This window comes from Phacochoerus africanus, chromosome 9 (assembly GCF_016906955.1).
Source record: "Phacochoerus africanus isolate WHEZ1 chromosome 9, ROS_Pafr_v1, whole genome shotgun sequence".
In the NCBI taxonomy this organism is placed as follows: Eukaryota; Metazoa; Chordata; class Mammalia; order Artiodactyla; family Suidae; genus Phacochoerus; species Phacochoerus africanus.
Window position 1 is genome coordinate 120,107,005 of NC_062552.1, and position 17,907 is coordinate 120,124,911.

Sequence of the window (17,907 nt, forward strand, 5' to 3'; positions counted from 1 at the left end):
TTCAGAGAGGGACACTGAGAGAAGCTGAACGTCTTGGCACATCACCTGCCTGCTCAGTCACACAGCTGGCAACACAAAGATCCTGCCCAACACTCTTTACTGTGTCATCATGACATAAAAATTTGAAAAGATAGTACGAAAAAAGACAAAATTAAGAATATTTAACAATGCCCAAGTGTTCGAATATAAGCAGGTCTTCCATGTAAACATCTCGAGGAAAGAGCACCTTCCCTGGTTGAACTAACAATGAACAGACCCGTGACACTGAATCTTTCTGAGGCACCAGACGTGGATTCTGTCAAAAGCAGGGGCAGCAGGGCAGAGCACAGAGAGAGCCGTGGAGATCACTTCATAGAGAGAGAAGTTTAAGTGGGACTTATAAGCCTAATCTGCCAAGACCCAGGTCCACCTACAACTCCGGAGTGCAAAGAAGAGGACGCCTACTTCTCCCTATATTATATCTAATTGAACTCAAATAATGACTATAGAAAATAGGAGACTTCGTATTTTTAAGTTAGAGCAAGTGTTCTTCATTTTGTTTAATCATCACAGATAATACGCCCAGCATGTTCCAGTGTTAGGGAAAATCCTGGGGTCGACGTGAGAGTGGTTGGCAGGCGTCCGCGAAGCAGGCCGAGGCTTCCTGTGGTAACAGCATGGCCAGCGTTCACTCGGGACCACGTTCCGCGTGGCCTCCGTCTCACTGGCGCAGAGTAACGCAGTCCTGGGAGGCTCCAACAGGGGGTTTTCCGAGCACTGTCCTTGTAAGTCTTTTAGCAGTAAAAAGGAAGCAAAATAAAACTGAATGCCATTTAACATAATTTTATAAATTTTAAATGTTCAGACTTTTGGGTTACATTGTTTTCTTGTTTAGAAAGTTTAGAGAATGAAACGGGTTCAATGGCATCTTCCAAACCCCAAACTGAAATGCAGTTCTGAAATGCAAATTCATTCATCTCGGCGACAAATTCATTCACCTCGCTTTAGAAAATGAGAAATCACTTCATGAACCTTTAAACAGTGCATGAATACAAAGTCCTAAATTTTCTTTCTGCTAAAGAAAGTCAGAGACTAAGTTCTTGAGAACAATTTCCCTCTCACAACTAGGTAACGATTTGCTTGACATTAACCGAAATCGATTTTGAGAAAAGTGTTCCCAAGGATCTTGGAATAAATCCTAGTATTGCATCTACGAATATGTTCTAAGAAAAGCAAAATATTCATGGAAGCATAAAACAATTTCACCTTTAAATAAAAATACTTTATTCATTCCTGACAGGTTATCAAAATGTACATTGTTAACCAAGTAAAAATGGTACTTCGAAATAGCTGACTAGGGCGTATGTGGAGGATTTTTGGTTAATTTCAAAAGCGTAAAAATCACTTCCAGTCTCCCTTTCCACACGTGCCCAACAAGCTGACACCATTCCTGCTTAAAACTGAACACAGAGACAATTACATGGGCCCCAGTTCACGAATATACACATTGTCATTTACACTCAGATAAATGAAAGTTATTACATTTGAGTTACCTTCCTTTGCCAAAAACCTTCAGGCTTACTCTTCTTTGTATTTTGTGTGACTCTGTAAATTACATACGGAATATAGCACATTAATCTACACGCAGCACACACACACACACACACAGGATAAAGTGCAACACAACAGAACAAGTCTGTGACATTCAGGTTCTCCAGCTCCCACAGAAGGATTTTCTGAATAAATGGAAGCAACGTTCTCAAGTGCATGAACACTAAACTCGACAGACCAGGTTGTTTCTTCCTCACTGGTATTTATACTGAAAACCCTATTTGCTTTACTTTCCCTGTGGCTTCAGTCTCTCATTTTCAATGAAAGTTTCAGAGCTGTGATTCTTTTTAAACCTGGAGAAAAAGTGACTCCTTGGAGCAACGTAAATAATGCTTTCAAAGGGCACCAATGTTTTTGAGCACTCTGTACTGTCAAAGGAGGTTGTGAATGAGCGCGTCTGTAACAAGGTAAATGACAGTCACTTTAACAAAAGCAAGCACTCCACTAACTCGGCAGCAAATGCTTGACAGACTTTGGACACCAGCCACCAAACACTTCGACAGGCAAGTACCAAACTAGCCCTAAAATGTCCAAGGGTTCTGGCTGCATGTTGTTTTGATACTAAATCATTTAGCTACGAAATGGTTTTGTTCCTGAGATGAGCACAATAAAAGTAAATGAGTTGCCTCCAAAGCTGCCAGTGGGACACTATGCTCCTTATTTCCAGCCTCGTTAGCGTCTCCAAGAACCCCGTCCAAAATGTCAGTCTTCCCCGTGGCGCCACTTCTGGGATTCGTCTTGCCGAACATCTGGTCTCATCTGGTTTCTCATGCCGCCCAAGACGTTCGAGGTGGCTTCTGTGGCAACAATCAGAGGCTTCACCACCGCCGGAGGGATCTGGCGCAGGACCTCGCCCACGGCGCCCGTGACCCCTCTGCTCTCGTGTTCGCGAGCTGCAGTTTCGTAAATGGTCTGAGCCGTGTCTGTGAGTCCCTGGAAGGGGCAGGGAGAGAAGCGGTGAGAAAACCCTCTAAATGATCCCGAAATACACACCTCAGGAGAGTTCTTCATTGTCAGGTTTGCAGCTAGACAAAACACAGAAACAGAAGCATACTTTTGAGACAACCCAGGATACTTATTTTTATGATGACTAAAATTCTAAGGGAACGTAAGAGGCAGTTATCATGACCTAAACTTTTGTTGTGACATGACTGTGAGGCAAATGCAGCCAAACTACAGGTTCACAAAGGGAAGCTTACGGAGAAGGTGAGTAAGCCAAGAGGAGCTCTTCTGGCAGCAGTAGTCATTCTGGTCAAATCGAACTTAGCAAACAAGGCTGCTGGAATAAACACAATCACTAAAGGAATATAGTAACAGCCCCTTCGACTCAACCATAACAAGAAAACCTAATTCTACTAAGCTCCAGAAAACCACTTACTTTGTTTTAAATTACTGGCTATGTACTGGAAAAGATAACTGCAGAAGTTCTAATTAAGAGAAGAGCCTAAATAGGACATTTTATTGGATTAAGCAGAGAATATTCTGAGAACACAGAGCAGGAACATGTTTAATAATTAGAAACAAAGCTTCTGTGTAAGTCACCTTTCTTATAACCATATAATATTAAAATAATCATGACTGCTGAGCAGCTAGATATATAAATGCATAGGTCCAGCCAAAGTAGTAAAATTTCACACGTAACTTTCAAATCTCTTTCATCTGTCTAGCAGCTCAAAGTCCCTTAGGGGCCACGAGGCACTGTTCCAGTGTGACCATTCAGTGACAGGCACAGCTCAAAGAACTCAGGGCGCTCCAGGGAAAACCAAGGAACCCTGACCTGACCCCACATCCAGCCATCGCTCTGACAACCTCACGAGAGTGGCATTTCTACCCAGCACAGCAGGAAAACACATGTAATATCATACAAGGGAAAAGGTAGCACAGAGAACTTAAAAAAGAAAACTAAAGATAAACGCTATCTTTAAAACTATCTACCAAATAACCAATAAGTAAAACTGTAACTACAATGAAGAAAACACTTACACTTTCAGCCTCTGCCCACATTCCCTCCCCCCACCCGCCGCCCCGCAGCTCCCCTCCCTAACCAACAAGCAACGACCAGGTACCAGTTTATCCTAACGTGATGATTAACACGCACATGCAAGTAAACTGAAATCTCAGTCCCATCACTGAGCTGCATGACCTTAGACAAGTGCTTTAAATGGGGAATGAGAATACTTGCTTGTCAGAATTAAATGAAAGGAGGCATCTAAAGAGCTTGGCGCAGCATAGGAGGTGCTAAGTGCTCATTAACTAACGCCTAGATGGCCAGGAATCCCCTCACTGCTGCTCCCTGACCACCGCAAAGCAGACCACGTGGAGCAAGGGCTGGCAAACCGCCTCTGCAAAGCGCTGGGCGGGAGGTATTTGCCGGGCGGGAGGTATTTATGGGCCACACGAATGGAACATTGGATCCTCTTCTTCTTCCTTTACGCTCCCCCCACCACCACCACATTTTTACAATCCTTTAAAACTGGAAAAATCATTCTTAGCTAGAAGGTCCATAGGAAAACAGGCAAAGGCCAGATCTGACCTGTGAGCTATGGCCTGCCAACCCCTGATCCTGAGAAACACCTGCAATGTTTTCTCTTGATCTCTGGGCTCTCAACTTTTAAAAGGAAAAGAAGCAGTATTTCCTAAAACACCATTTAGAAACCTCTACTTAGAACACTGACGACACAGGATCCGGACTCCACCTAATCAGGCTCTCTCTTCCACACCCGTTCATGCTCACCAGGCTCCTTCCGTCTTCACACTGGCAGTTTTAGAGAACTAATCACTAGGCCCAAATTCCTGGGTTTCAGTCCAGGCTCTATTACCGACTGACCACGGTCCACAGTGGGGCTGGGGGGGTGGGGATGGGGTCTCCTTGCTGAGCCCATTTCTTCAACTCCAAGTGGGGAAAACCACCTATTTTTAAGGATAACTATACACTGAGCACAAAGTTAAGTGCACAAATACATTTAAATGAGTAGAGATTAAACTAGACAAGCTTTTATTTTTTTCTTTTCAATGGCCACACCTGCATATATGGAAGTCCCCAGGTTAGTGGTTGAATCACAGCTGCAGCTGCAACCTATGCTGCAGCCACAGCAACATCAAATCCCTAACCCACTGAGTGAGGCCAGGATCAAACCAGCATCCTCACAGAGACACCACCACGCCCTTAACCCGCTGAGCCACAACAGGAACGCCTAGGCAAGCGTTTTGTGAACCGCAAAGGGCTACATATCCAAGCGCTGCTCTATCTGGCGGCCAACTTGCCCCTGCTGTGCCTTAAGCTCAGGATGGTTTTACAAACCTGATTTCTAACATGTCTACTGATAACCGGCCGATCCTGACGTGTGTAGGAACAGGTCTGACTGGTGATTATCTCTTTAGTCTCCTGACTAAATCTCTTTTTAAAAAAGACACATGACCAGGGGTCTTGCTTTTATTTACCCACTAAAACATGTCTTGGGGGCTCCACATCAGTGGTCTTCCCACCATCTGGGATCACAGAGACTACTTCTGTAGGTAAAAGACTTCTGCCTATCAGACAGAACATGACAGGGGAAGATACCTTTAATGAAATTCTAATACACAAATTGTAAGTAAAACGACAGCAAATTTCATGTCATATGTCCAAAAAATGATTAAGACAGGGAATGCCCCTGTCAACAGCCATAAAGAACCAGGTTCAACAAAATTACAATTTGGTGATGCTTTTTTTTTTTCCCTTTTAGGGCCACACCCGCGGCATATGGAGTTTCCCAGGCTAGGGGCCGAATTGGAGCTATAGCTGTGGACCTACACCACAGCCACAGAAACTTGGGATCTGAGCCACGCCTGCAACCTGCAACACAGCTCACGGCAATGCCAGATCCTTAACCCACTGAGCGAGGCCAGGGATCGAACCCACAACCTCATGGTCAGATTCGTTTCCACTGCGCCATGACGGGAACTCCAACATGAATATATCTGGAAAGACAAAAGTTATCGAAGGATACATATGACACTATTCAACTTTTAAAATATAAACAACAGTATTTGCTTATGAATACATACTTGTGTGAAACTATAAAATCATACACAGAAAAAATATGTACCATCTCCAGAAGGTGAGATAGGATCAAGGTTTGTGATTCACCTGAAAGACGGCATCTTTTAAACAAAGCTGAGGAAAATACGACAAATAAAATTAGGTGTGAACTCCACTGGTGAGCTCTCGTGGTGTGCTGCTCTCACGCCCTACTTGCTTCTGTACGTGAAGAAATCCGTTTTTCCACTAGATCGCCTCTCAGGAGGCGGCCTCCTCTCTTCCTCGGGCAGGTACCTGAGCGCGCCATCAGCAGCAGTTCCAAAGCCGCCCCAGGGGTTTCTTCAGAACGAACCAACGCTCGTTAGACGACACCAGGAGAGCACACAGCGTGGCTCTGGCTCGTCCCTCGGTACTCACCTCCTTCACCACGCTGTAGGCCTTGGCCACGCCTTCCCTCAGGTCCACTGGCTGGTGGGCTAGCCGGTGATGAGGGAACCTTCTGATCTTCTTGGGCTCGATGGCAAGGGTACCAGGAGACACCATGTCATAGGCGGTTTCTGCTGCTGCCTGGATCATTTTATCAGAGAGTGAAAAACGAATCAGAACGAAGTCTGGAGATGAGGCTCCAAGAGTGTACCTCCTACAGGAGTGAGGAAGAGGAGCAGCAACTCATGCCCGAAGACAGGCACTTCTGTAGCATTTAAATGCCTGACCTCACGACAAGACCGTTCAAGTGCACGTTCATAACCAGTATCTGGATTGACCTGACTTTTTCGGTCCCTCCTCTTGTCCTCTGAGAACACTCTCGATGTTACCAGGTTAGACAAGAATGCATGGTCTGTGGACAACTGGATAAGGTTAACTGGAGCTTAATACTTAATATAACAAACCTTAATGTGACTTCTATTGGATCGGCAATGGCCTCCTTACATTCAACTATGATCTTTTCATATAAATGTGGTAAAGAAATCCTGAACTAATGTAATAGTTATAATTTACCTAAAATAGGCAAACAAATGTGACACTATAGTCTGTTGCTTTATTCTACTAATTATTTTTAACACTGGTCAGCTAAGCAAAAAATAATGATAAAATAATGATATTATAACAAAATATTCTCAGTATTTTGCATATTTTCACAGTACCACTTTAAAAACAAAAGGATCCATCTGTTTGCAATGGCTCTTCCTCTTTGTATAGATGAAGGTGGTCTGTGGAAAGATACCTGTATGGTCTGAACCATCCTGTTGGTGAGTTCCAGAGCAGCCATCGCAGTTGAGGTGCCAAAAGAGGCAGCGCCTCTCTGAAATCCTCTGACGATGCGGCCATCCTTCCGGTACTGCTCAATTGGTAACCAGACCAAGTCCTTCAGGCCTTGGACTAGAACAAAAGGCAACACACGGGAATCAGGAGCAGTGCTGGAGCTCAGGGCTCTGCTGTCATTCTAACCCTGGGGTTTTTAACCCCTCAAATGGGAGGCAAAACATTGCGTGTGACTAACACGGAGGGTTTCTAGAAAGATGGCCCTCACGTTGACTCTCAAAGGTACCCACCACCCCGAAAGGGTTAAGAATCACTCACCAGGCAAAACAAATTATCTTCTAATTAAAAAAAGAAAACTCACCTAATTGTACCAGGGAATGCATAGGCCCAACACCTCCCAAGATTCCTGGTAGCTGGTTCTTCTTAATGTCAGTAAGCCATTCGGTGATCGCATAGGCGAACAATTTGTCAACACCTAGCAAACTAGAGCAAATGACTATTAGAATATAGGAAGGAGAATGAAATTTAGAGGTTTATGTAAGTTTGGGGGATTTCTTTACTTAAGACAAAAGAAAACAAATTACAAGGACAAAACTTAGTGGATTTTCAATTTAAATATATACATACGTGTGTGTATATGTGTGTACATGTAATATATGCATGTATATTATATGTAATATAATGTGTTTTTATACATACATACATATATGTATACACACACACACACACACACATATATAATGCGACCCAACTGTAATGGTAATAATTTCTACAAGGCTTAGATAATATACACAAGTGTGTTTTTCCACTGTTCTTACTTCTTCAATATCTAAAGCTTTGGCACGGGATTAACTCAATGTCTATAAATAGTTACTAAGGACCAGGCTTTTCACTAACTGAGCTAATTTATAACTTTGGGAAATAATTTAAAAACATTCCTAACTATACCTGTTTTTTAAAAAATTATCCTCTCTCAAATTACCTCTATACCTTCAGAATAGAAATTAGCCCCCAACCAGTAAAAATCCTCCAAAACTGAGCTCTCTACATGTAATACTGTGAAATAATTAAATTATATATGCTGGGAGTTTCATTGTGGCTCAGTGGTAATGAACCCAACTAGTATCCGGGAGGATGGGTTCGATCCCTGGCCTCGCTCAGTGGGTTAAGTATCCCAGATTGCCATGAGCTATGGTGTAGGTCACAGATGCAGCTCAGAACCTGCATTACTGTCGCTGTGGTGTAGGCCAGAAACTGTAGCTCCAATTCGATCCCTAGCCTGGGAACTTCCATATGCCACATGTGAAGCCCCTTTAAAAAAAAAAAAAATTGCATATGCTTACTAAGAAAACTTAATTTTTAATTTATGGTACATTAACTTAGAAACTATATCTTAGAGTCTCATACAATAAATCAACTCACCCATGCCGATAGAAAAGTCTCTTCAGCTTTAGTTCAGAGCAGTTTAACTGGGCCAGACCAATCAAAATCCCAGCTAATGTACCCTTCAAAATTAAAAAAAAAAAAGGGGGGCCAAAATAATCTGTTAATTGAGATACTCAACAGTTAAAACAGTTGTTATATGAGTCAAAGCAATATTCGCTAATGAAGCTAAAACACTTAAAATATTTACAGCAAAAAAACCATGTATTTTATATGACCCAATTTATACTAAATTGTATGAATGGATTCTTAAGAAAATTATATTTAATTTACTTTGAAAACAGAATTAAATCTTAAAATGTTGCATTTCATTTCAAAAATATGAACTATGATGGAAAAACTTTTTTAAAAATTGCACCCACGAGAAAAACAAATGAGATAATTTTGCAGAGTATATTTGTACAAGATTTCCAGACCTGATCCATTGATACGTGTTTGCCATGATAATCAAGTCGAATGGGAACTTCTGATGTGAATCTAAATTCTCTGAAGATGAAGAAAGGAGGGGAGTTATTTACAACCAAATTTACTAATAGCTGAAATTAGATATAAATTACCTTGTTCAGTTGGAGAATAAAAACAAAACCACAAAGTGAAGAATGGGACCACACTAAGGCCTAAGTAAAAGAGTGTCTTTTAGCTCTGCCTTTTTTAGGCAATATAACAACTAAACCGACGTTATAAATTTTGTTGATTTTGTTATATTTAAACTTTCTCACAAAAACCTTTTCCTAGCTCACTAAACAATGTTTATCTTGGAGAAACTTATTCTGGCAGATATTCAGTTCATACAGAGAACAAGTTAATAAAATAACCTTCAAGATTAAAGCAAATAATATAATCATTACCAAGAAGTAAAAAAAAAAAAAAAAGAGCTAAGGTATTTATTTTAGTTCTCTGATGAAGATGAAACAGAAAGACCCAGAAGACCCAGAGAGGAACCTTAGTTCTATCAGTTAGAGGGAGGCAGTCATGGCAAGTAACTTAAGTTCTGAGCCCAAAGGTCTTCTTCAGTAAATACTTATTTTTAAAATTTATTTATTTATTTATTTTGCGTTTTAGGGCTGCACCTGCAGCATATGAAAGTTCCCAGGCTAGAGGTCAAACTGGAGCTGCAGCTGCCGGCCTACACCACAGTGAGCTGTGTTTGCGACCTACACCACAGCTCACAGCAACGCTGGATCCTTAACCCACTAAACAAGGGCAGGGATCAAACCCACATCTTCACGGATACTAGTCAGGTTCGTTACCACTGACCCACAATGGGAACTCCCATCAGTAACTTTTTAAATACCACCTACATTTGTGAATTTTAGTGAACATTCTTGAAATTAATGCTTGCAAGTAGGATATTAACACACAAATGTTAGAAATTCTGAATGAAATTATAATTAGACGCTAATGGTATACATCAAACAAAAGCAGTTAGCTTCTAAAAGCTGAACTGCAAACTGGAACTTGAAACACATTTTTACTACAAAATTAACATCAGCAGTTATATCCTAAGGCATCTCACAAAAGTCCACTTAACATACAGTAGGAGGGAAATGCTGTATTTGTATCAATCACCACAAGACGCCTAGGAACTCAGGGTATCCCTGCCCTTCTCAACATGCTTCTGCATTTCATTCTCTGGGCAAGAGCCCCTTGACACCTGCCTCCTCCTTCCTCATGCTTTTCCTCCAGGGTATATAACAAGCCAAATCATGTCTCTTTATTATCTGTAAGCTCAATTAAATAGGGATTTTTCTCTACTTTGTTCATTGTACCTAGAACAAAATCTGACATTCATGTAATAAGTGCTCAGTAAGTGTGTGTGGAATGAATAAATGTTTGGGGAGAAGGGACTCTTACACCACTACTAGAAACTTGCTGGATTTGGGGTTAAGAAGATCTGTTGTCTAGTCCTGGCTTGGCCACTCACTAATTATGTGGCCTTGAGCAAGTCAGCTTTCCTGTCTGGGCACTAACTTCCTCATCTGTAAAGTACGTAATCTGAACGCTCTCTCCAATTACCACCGCAGGGTCCCTGGCCCTCTGGAGCTTTAACAGTTGAAACAGAACTCCACAAGCTGTTTTAAGTAGTCTAATGAAAAAAAAAACAAAAAAAAAGATTTGTTTACTTAAGTCAGCGAGGCCACACAAACTGACTAAAAAGTGCCCAATTTCTGCGCCTTCAGGCCAGAACTGTAACAATTCAATTTTTTTTTATACTGGTTACCCAGTGTTTACAAAAAACAAACTGGCTGTTTACATATCATTAATATTAAATAAGAATTTGAATTATTACAATTTTGGGGGGAGTAAAAATGTTAAATTAAAAAAAACCAATGTGGGGGAGTTCCCATTGTGGCTCAGTGAAAACAAATTTGACTAGTATCCATGAGGATGCAGGTTCGATCCCTGGCCTTGCTCAGTGGGTTAAGGATCCAGCATTGCTGTGAGCTGCGGTGTAGATGGCAAACACGGCTCGGATCTGGCATTGCTGGGGCTGTGGTGTAGGCTGGCAGCTACAGCTCTGATTGGACCCCTAGCCTGGGAACCTCCATAAACCATGGATGCAGCCCTAAAAAGACAAAAAAAAAAAAAAAATCAGCGTAGGAAAATAAGAAAAGCGGTGGCTCTTCTTTTGCAGTAGAAAAGTTTAGAACCACCTGAGAGCCTCTTACCCAGGATCTTTCCAATTCTCACATTCTACTATACTTTCTATTTTCATCAATATGCAAGATAATTACAATATGAAAACACTTTAAAATAGTTATACTGCCTACTCTGGGTCATACCTAAAGTCTAACCTCAGAACTCACAGAGAAAGACAGGATTTGGGGACCCCTGATGTCAGTGAGAGAGGAGTAGAGAAAACCAGGGGAGGGAACGAACTGTCTGTCCGTCACAATACTGTCTCCTTCCAACAGAGCCGGGCTCCATCCCTACTCTCCAGGGCTGGGAAAGAAAGACGACGAGAAGAGCGAACGGCCTGGAAATGAGGGATGAGCTCCACCGCGCAGCCAGCTGGCAAGGGCCTGGGCTGTGGTCACAACAGCCGGCAGCAGCACAGGGCCTGAGCTTCCTGACAGCGCCAGCTCAGCCAGAGCGGAGGGCCCAGAAGACAGGACAGGGATGGGGGGAGAAATGAGGCAGAGAATTCCCATGAGGGACAGTGGAGGCTGCCGAAGCTGAGGCATGGGAAGGCAGGAGGAGGAAGACAGCATCGTGCTGGAGGAGACACAAACAGGCCACGGGGAGACTGGTAAGAGAGGGACAGGTGGAAAAGAGAAGGAAGAAGCTAGGAGGACGTGGAAATCCCTGCTACAGAATCAACAGGACGATGAGTCCTGAGCCCGGGTTACTGTGTGTAAACGAGAGGGGCAAGCAGGTGGGGCCCACAGCGCCCTGCGGATTACCTGTCAGTGCAGAGAAAAGCTGATGTAACCTCATGAGTTCCGGCACATGAACACAGGAAAGAACAACCTTCAAGACCCAAAGATAACTTCATTTGTTATCAAAGCTAAAGGATTTACCTAAAAAACACTGGCTGATCACTAAACGATGCTTCTTCAGCTGAGAAGGTCTCTTCTTCCCCATTGACCACTTGCACGGAGGTGGCACTGTCATTTTGGGGAGGTTGCTTTGGCCCAGGGAAAGAAATGACTAGATTTGGCTCCTTCGAGGTGCTTAAATGTCTTGGCAAACTGCAGGTGACATCAGCTCCAGGAGACTTTTTAACTAAAAATGTAATGTGCACATTTGAAAAATTAGATATGCTCCTTTAAAGCAAACACATATATAGTACATCAATCTACATTTAACTTCTTTTGCTACATTTCATTTAATAAATACAACTATTGCTGACAGAAATCTTTCACCTTTCAAATCATTTCAGGAGTCCCCCTTATCTTCAGGTTCACTTCCCTAGGTCAACTTTAGTCCAAAAATATGAATCAGAAAATTCCAGAAATAAGCAATTTGTACATGTGAAACTGCACATCACTCTGAGTAGCATAATGAACCGTCGCCTTTATCCCACCGGAATGGGAGTCATCCCTTTGTCTGGCATATCCCACCCATGGCTCACTGAGTGGCAGTCTCAATTATGAGACCAACTGGTGTATCGCAGTGCTGGTGTTAAGTAACCCTTATTTGATTACTAATGGCCCCAAAGCACCAGAACAGTGATGTTGGCAATTGAGATACACCAAAGGGAAGCCATAACATGTTTCCTTTAAGTGAAAAGGTGAAAACTCCTGATTTAACAAGGGAAAAAAAATCATACGCTCAAGCTGCTAAGATCAACAGTAAGTACAAATCTGCAAAACTGCAAAAGGAAAAAGAAATTCATGTTCATGTTGTTGTTGTACCTGAAACTGCAAAAGTTACAGCCACAGGGCACGATGAGTGCTGTGTTAAGACGGAAAAAGCACTAAATTTGTATAAGACATTTTAAGAGAGAGAAAGCATGAGATCACATTCATGTAACATTTACTATATAGTATAATGAATACTATATATAGTATACTGTTCAGTATAAAATAATTGTTCTATTTTATTATTAGGTATTATTGTTAATTTCCTATTGTGCCCAACTTATAAATTAAACTTTATCACAGGCATGTATGCATAGAAAAAATTGACTATATTTAGGAGTTCCCGTCGTGGCGCAGTGGTTAACGAATCCGACTAGGAACCATGAGGTTGCGGGTTCGGTCCCTGCCCTTGCTCAGTGGGTTGACGATCCGGCGTTGCCGTGAGCTGTGGTGTAGGTTGCAGACGCGGCTCGGATCCCGCGTTGCTGTGGCTCTGGCGTAGGCCGCTGGCTACAGCTCCAATTCGACCCCTAGCCTGGGAACCTCCATGTGCCGCAGGAGCGGCCCAAGAAATAGCAACAACAACAACAACAACAACAACAAAAAAGACAAAAGACAAAAAAAAAAAAATTTGACTATATTTAGGGTTTGGTACTATGGGCAGTTTCAGGCATCCCCTAGCAGGCTTGGAACATATCTCCTGATGACAAAGTGGGACTACAGTACTTTTACAGAAACCACATTTGCACAATTTAACACAGAACATATTTATATGAATGAGAATAAATATTTTAAGCACATTCTCAGAAAGGCCTCATAACAATCAAAGTCAATCCAAGTACTTCCTATAGATTTTTTCAAACTATACATATTTAATACCTTCTGGATCTGGAGCCATGAGAATCTCTACTTCTGTAGAAAGACTTGTGAAGAAATCCTTCAGGAAGAACAAGGCATCCTAAAATTAAGAGATGTTATTGCAATTAAAATGCTTTTTTTTAAAAAGGTGCATCTATTTCTAAAACCATGAAACAAAGTATCTTAAATTTTCACAATCTGCTCATTGTTCATACACAGCTAAAATTTATTCGGTGCCTACTCTGTGCCAGGCATTGCTCCTAACTTTTCTCTCTCTCTCACACACAAACGCACACATACACTCTTGTTTATTCTCATACTGAGAAAATTAATTTATAGATGCAAAAATTAAGACACAAGTAAGTTATAAATTAAATGGTTATTTCTAAATCAAAGTACATTTTAGTTTTCTTAGAAATACAGCAGTCTCGGGGGAGAAGATTAAGATGGCGGAATAGAAGGACTGGAGCTCAACTTCTCTCCTAAAAACAACAAAATTCACAACTAAAAGCTGAGCAATCTCCACCCAAATGGACTGGAAACCTGAAAAAAGATACCCTACTCCAGAAGAAATAGAGGAGGCCACATCAAGAGGTAGGAGGGGCGATTTCACGATATAAACAACCCCATACCTCCTGGGTGGGAAGCTCCACAGACTGGAAACTAACTGGTTCGCAGAGACTCACCTACAGGAGGAAGAGTTCTGAGCCCCACATCAAACCCTCATGTGCGGGGACCTGGCACTGGGAGAAAGAGCCCCTGCAGCATCTGGCATTGAAGGCCAGTGGGGCTTGTGTGCAGGAGCTCTGAGGACTGGGGGAAATGGAGACCCCATTCTTAAAAGGCGCACACGGACTTTCATGTGCACTGGGTCCCAGGGCAAATCAAAGTCTCCATAGGAATATGGGTCAAACCTGACTGCAGTTCTTGGAGGACATCTTGAGAAAACAGGGGTGAATGTGGCTTGTTGTGAGGGAGGGACATTGAAGGCAAAGCTCTCAGGAATATCCAGCAGCCGCCTTTCTCTGGAGGGGGCCATTTTGGGAAAAACTGGCCCCACCCTGTCAGTCAGCCTGAGAAGCCCCAGGGCAAACAACAATCCAGGTGGGATCACAGCCCCACCCCTCAGTAAACAGGATCCCTAAAGACCCCTCAGGCACACAGCTGCCTCTAATCCCATCCAGAGGCTAAGCCCCACCCACCAGAGGGATTAGAAACAGCTCCACCTGCCAGTGGGCAGGCATCAGCCCTTCCCATCAGGAAGCCTACAGCAAGCCCTCATACCGACTCCAGCCACAAGGGGGGCAGACACCAGAAGTAAGAGAGGCTATGACCCTATTATCTGTAAAAAGGTCACCACGCCAAAAACCTATAAAAATGAAAAGACAGAGAACTATAACTCAGATGAGGGAGAAAGAAAAAACCCTAGAAAATCAGCTAAGCGAGGAGGAGATTCTCAGCCTCCAGGAAAAAGACTTTAGACTCTTGATGCTGAAGATGATGCAAGACATTGGAAATAAACTGGAGGCAAAGATGGATAACTTACAGGAAACACTGAGCAAAGAGATACAAGATATAAAACTTAAACAAGAAGAGATGCAAAATACAATAACTGAAATAAAAAATTCACTAGAAGCAGCTAACAGCAGAATACAGGAGGCAGAAGAACAAATAAGCAAGGTGGAGGACAGATTAGTGGAAATTATGGATGCAGAACAGAAAAGAGAAAAAAGATTGAAAACAAATGAAGAGAGTATCAGAGAACTCTGGGACAACGTTAAGAGCACCAACATCCATATTATAGGGGTGCCAGAAGAAGAGAGAGAGAAGGGGACAGAAAAAATATTCCAAGAGATAATAGCTGAAAACTTCCCTAACACGGGAAAGGAATCGCTCACTCAAATCCAGGAAGCACAATGAGTACCATATAAAATAAACCCAAGGAGGAATACACTGAGACACATATTAATCAAACTAACCAAAATTAAAGACAGAGAAAATCTTGAAAGCAGCTAGGGAAAAGAAACAAGTAACATACAAGGGAACCCCGATAAGGTTATTGGCAGATTTTTCAACAGAAACTCTGCAGGGCAGAAGGGAGTGGCATGATATACTTAACATGATGAGAGGAAAAAACCTCCAACCAAGATTACTTTACCCAGCAAGGCTCCCTTCAGATTTGAAGAAGAAATCAAAACCTTCACAGATAAACAAAAGTTGAGAAAATTCAGCAACACTTAACCACCTTTACAACAAATACTAAAGGAATTTCTCTAGGCAGAAAAGAAAAGACAGCAACAGGAAACAAAAATTCCCCAAATGACAAGGTTCACCAGTAAAGGTATATATACAGTAAAGATACGAAATCATCCACGCACGATTATACCACCAAAATCAGAAATCATGAGAAGAGGTGGGTACAAATGCAGGACACAGGAGATGAACTAGCAATTAAGAGAACAACAACTTAAAACAATCTCATATACATATAGACTCATATCAAAATTTCAGAATAACTGCAAACCAAAAATCTACAATTGATACACAAACAAGGAATCTCTGAAGAAGAAATATATCTCATAGTAAATAAGTGCATAATCCACCATGAAGGGGGTCATTTGACATCATTCTTGGGATGCTGAAGTCTTCTTAGATCTCATTCTGATTTCCTCTTCATCAAAGAATTTATGATAATTATAATTAAATAATGCAACTGTACAATTAAATAATACAGTTCTACAATTGTACCATTTCTCTCCATGGTATAATGTACGGTCTATGATGTCTTGTTGATCACATCACCTAGAATGGTGTAATGCCTATATTGAAGAATCAATAAGATGTAACAAATTGTGAGGACATGCTTATATAGTTACACTGTTTTTTAACCAATTTATGCATTTTATATTTTACTAATTTTCAGAGAGTGTATTATTTTTGTTATTCTTACCAGTTATTCTTTTTATTATGCTATATAAAACATTTAATGGTATATAAGGCTTTCTTCTTTATAAATTTTAGTTGCACAATATACACAATTTTAATATAATGCTAATTTTTAAAGAAAAATTGAAATGTAATAGATAATACTAAATAGTAAAGATGAAAGCCATACAAAATGGGATAAAGTATAGAATAAATTTCCTATTTGTCTCAGCATATTTTCCATTCCACTTCTCCAGAGGGAGTCACTTAATCTGTTTCTTAAGATCCATGATATAATAATCTGTGTGAATGTAATTGTGTTTAAATATATGTATTTTATTCTGTACAAAAAAATTAAAATTAAATTAAAAAAAATAAAGTGACGCAGGCTTATATAAAAAAAAGAAATATATCAGTCTCATTCGGCTTTAGTTCTCTCTCTGAATTGGTAATGATAACATTACTAACAGTAAAAATAGCAGCTAGCATGTACTGGACACTAGGATGTGCCTTAAACGTTCTCAATGTCTTACTTCTGCTTTTACCACTATGTTATATCGTCTTAACACATTGTCTTCCTTGAACATGACATTCAAAATAAAAGTTAAATAAAATAAAATCACCCTTTCAGTGTGGTCTTTTGTGAAATGGATCTGTTCTGATGTGTATGCAAGACATATCTGCCCATTATTAGCAACTCCATTAGGTTTACCTCACTCAAACCAACAAAGCCATTTTGAGAATTTGAATGTTAAATACCTGAACCTATTCTTTCTTATTCTTCCCTTCCAGTTGAAAAATCCTACATTAATATAAAACATTAACATTGCACCAAAACGCAACACAAAGGTGAATTATATATGTGGTGGCAACCAAAGTCTGACTGCTAATTCCAAAGGAGGTGATCTACCCCTGGTCACATTTCTCAGCAGGATAAATGATGGAAGTTAAAAACTTATTTCTCTAGGCAGAGCGCTTATCCTACCCAATGACCTCACATCTCATCTCACAACCTGAATTAGGCCCTTGATGCCTTTACAGAAATTCCTAATTTTACATTCCTTAAGACACAGCTTGAGTGTCACCTCCTCCAGAAAGCCCTTCCTGATCACCCCTCATCTTCTGAACGCCCAGCCTGGCTTAGGAGCCCTCTTCCTGGGGGACGTATCTTTATGCCGGTCTGTATCATAGGGAGTTAAAATCATCTGCTTTACATCAGTTTCCCAACTACACAGAGACCTCTGAGGAGGGGATGTTTATTCATCTGCGTATTCCTAGTATAGAACTGGAACGAGGCTGGCGCTTTGCAAATGATTTGGAATGAACATATCTTCCCTATGCAGATTTCCAGGCACTACCATACTAAAATGATCACCAGACCAGGAAAGTCAGGAAACGTGGCCCTTCGGATCTCGGATCTCAAACTGCCTAGTTACACGAGCTCCACCACCTACTCACCTCACGACTGGGAAAACACCCACCTGCCTCGAGTCCTGCCTGCCC

The 17,907-nt window shown here is 41.4% G+C and overlaps 1 protein-coding gene across 1 annotated transcript in view; it reads right to left on the reverse strand.

Annotated features, from left to right (window-relative positions):
* Positions 1–1,239: 1,239 nt before the first annotated feature.
* The window catches only part of ATG2B (autophagy related 2B), an 80,559-nt gene continuing 63,891 nt past the window's right edge, over positions 1,240–17,907 (reverse strand). The window contains exons 35-42 of the mRNA XM_047794537.1: positions 13,501–13,579; positions 11,839–12,043; positions 8,734–8,803; positions 8,297–8,379; positions 7,236–7,357; positions 6,837–6,991; positions 6,029–6,178; positions 1,240–2,523 (exon numbers count right to left, since the gene is read on the reverse strand). Of these exons, the coding sequence (XP_047650493.1) occupies positions 2,293–2,523; positions 6,029–6,178; positions 6,837–6,991; positions 7,236–7,357; positions 8,297–8,379; positions 8,734–8,803; positions 11,839–12,043; positions 13,501–13,579 (1,095 nt within the window). The 3' untranslated portion in view covers positions 1,240–2,292. The remainder of the gene's footprint in view (positions 2,524–6,028; positions 6,179–6,836; positions 6,992–7,235; positions 7,358–8,296; positions 8,380–8,733; positions 8,804–11,838; positions 12,044–13,500; positions 13,580–17,907) is intronic.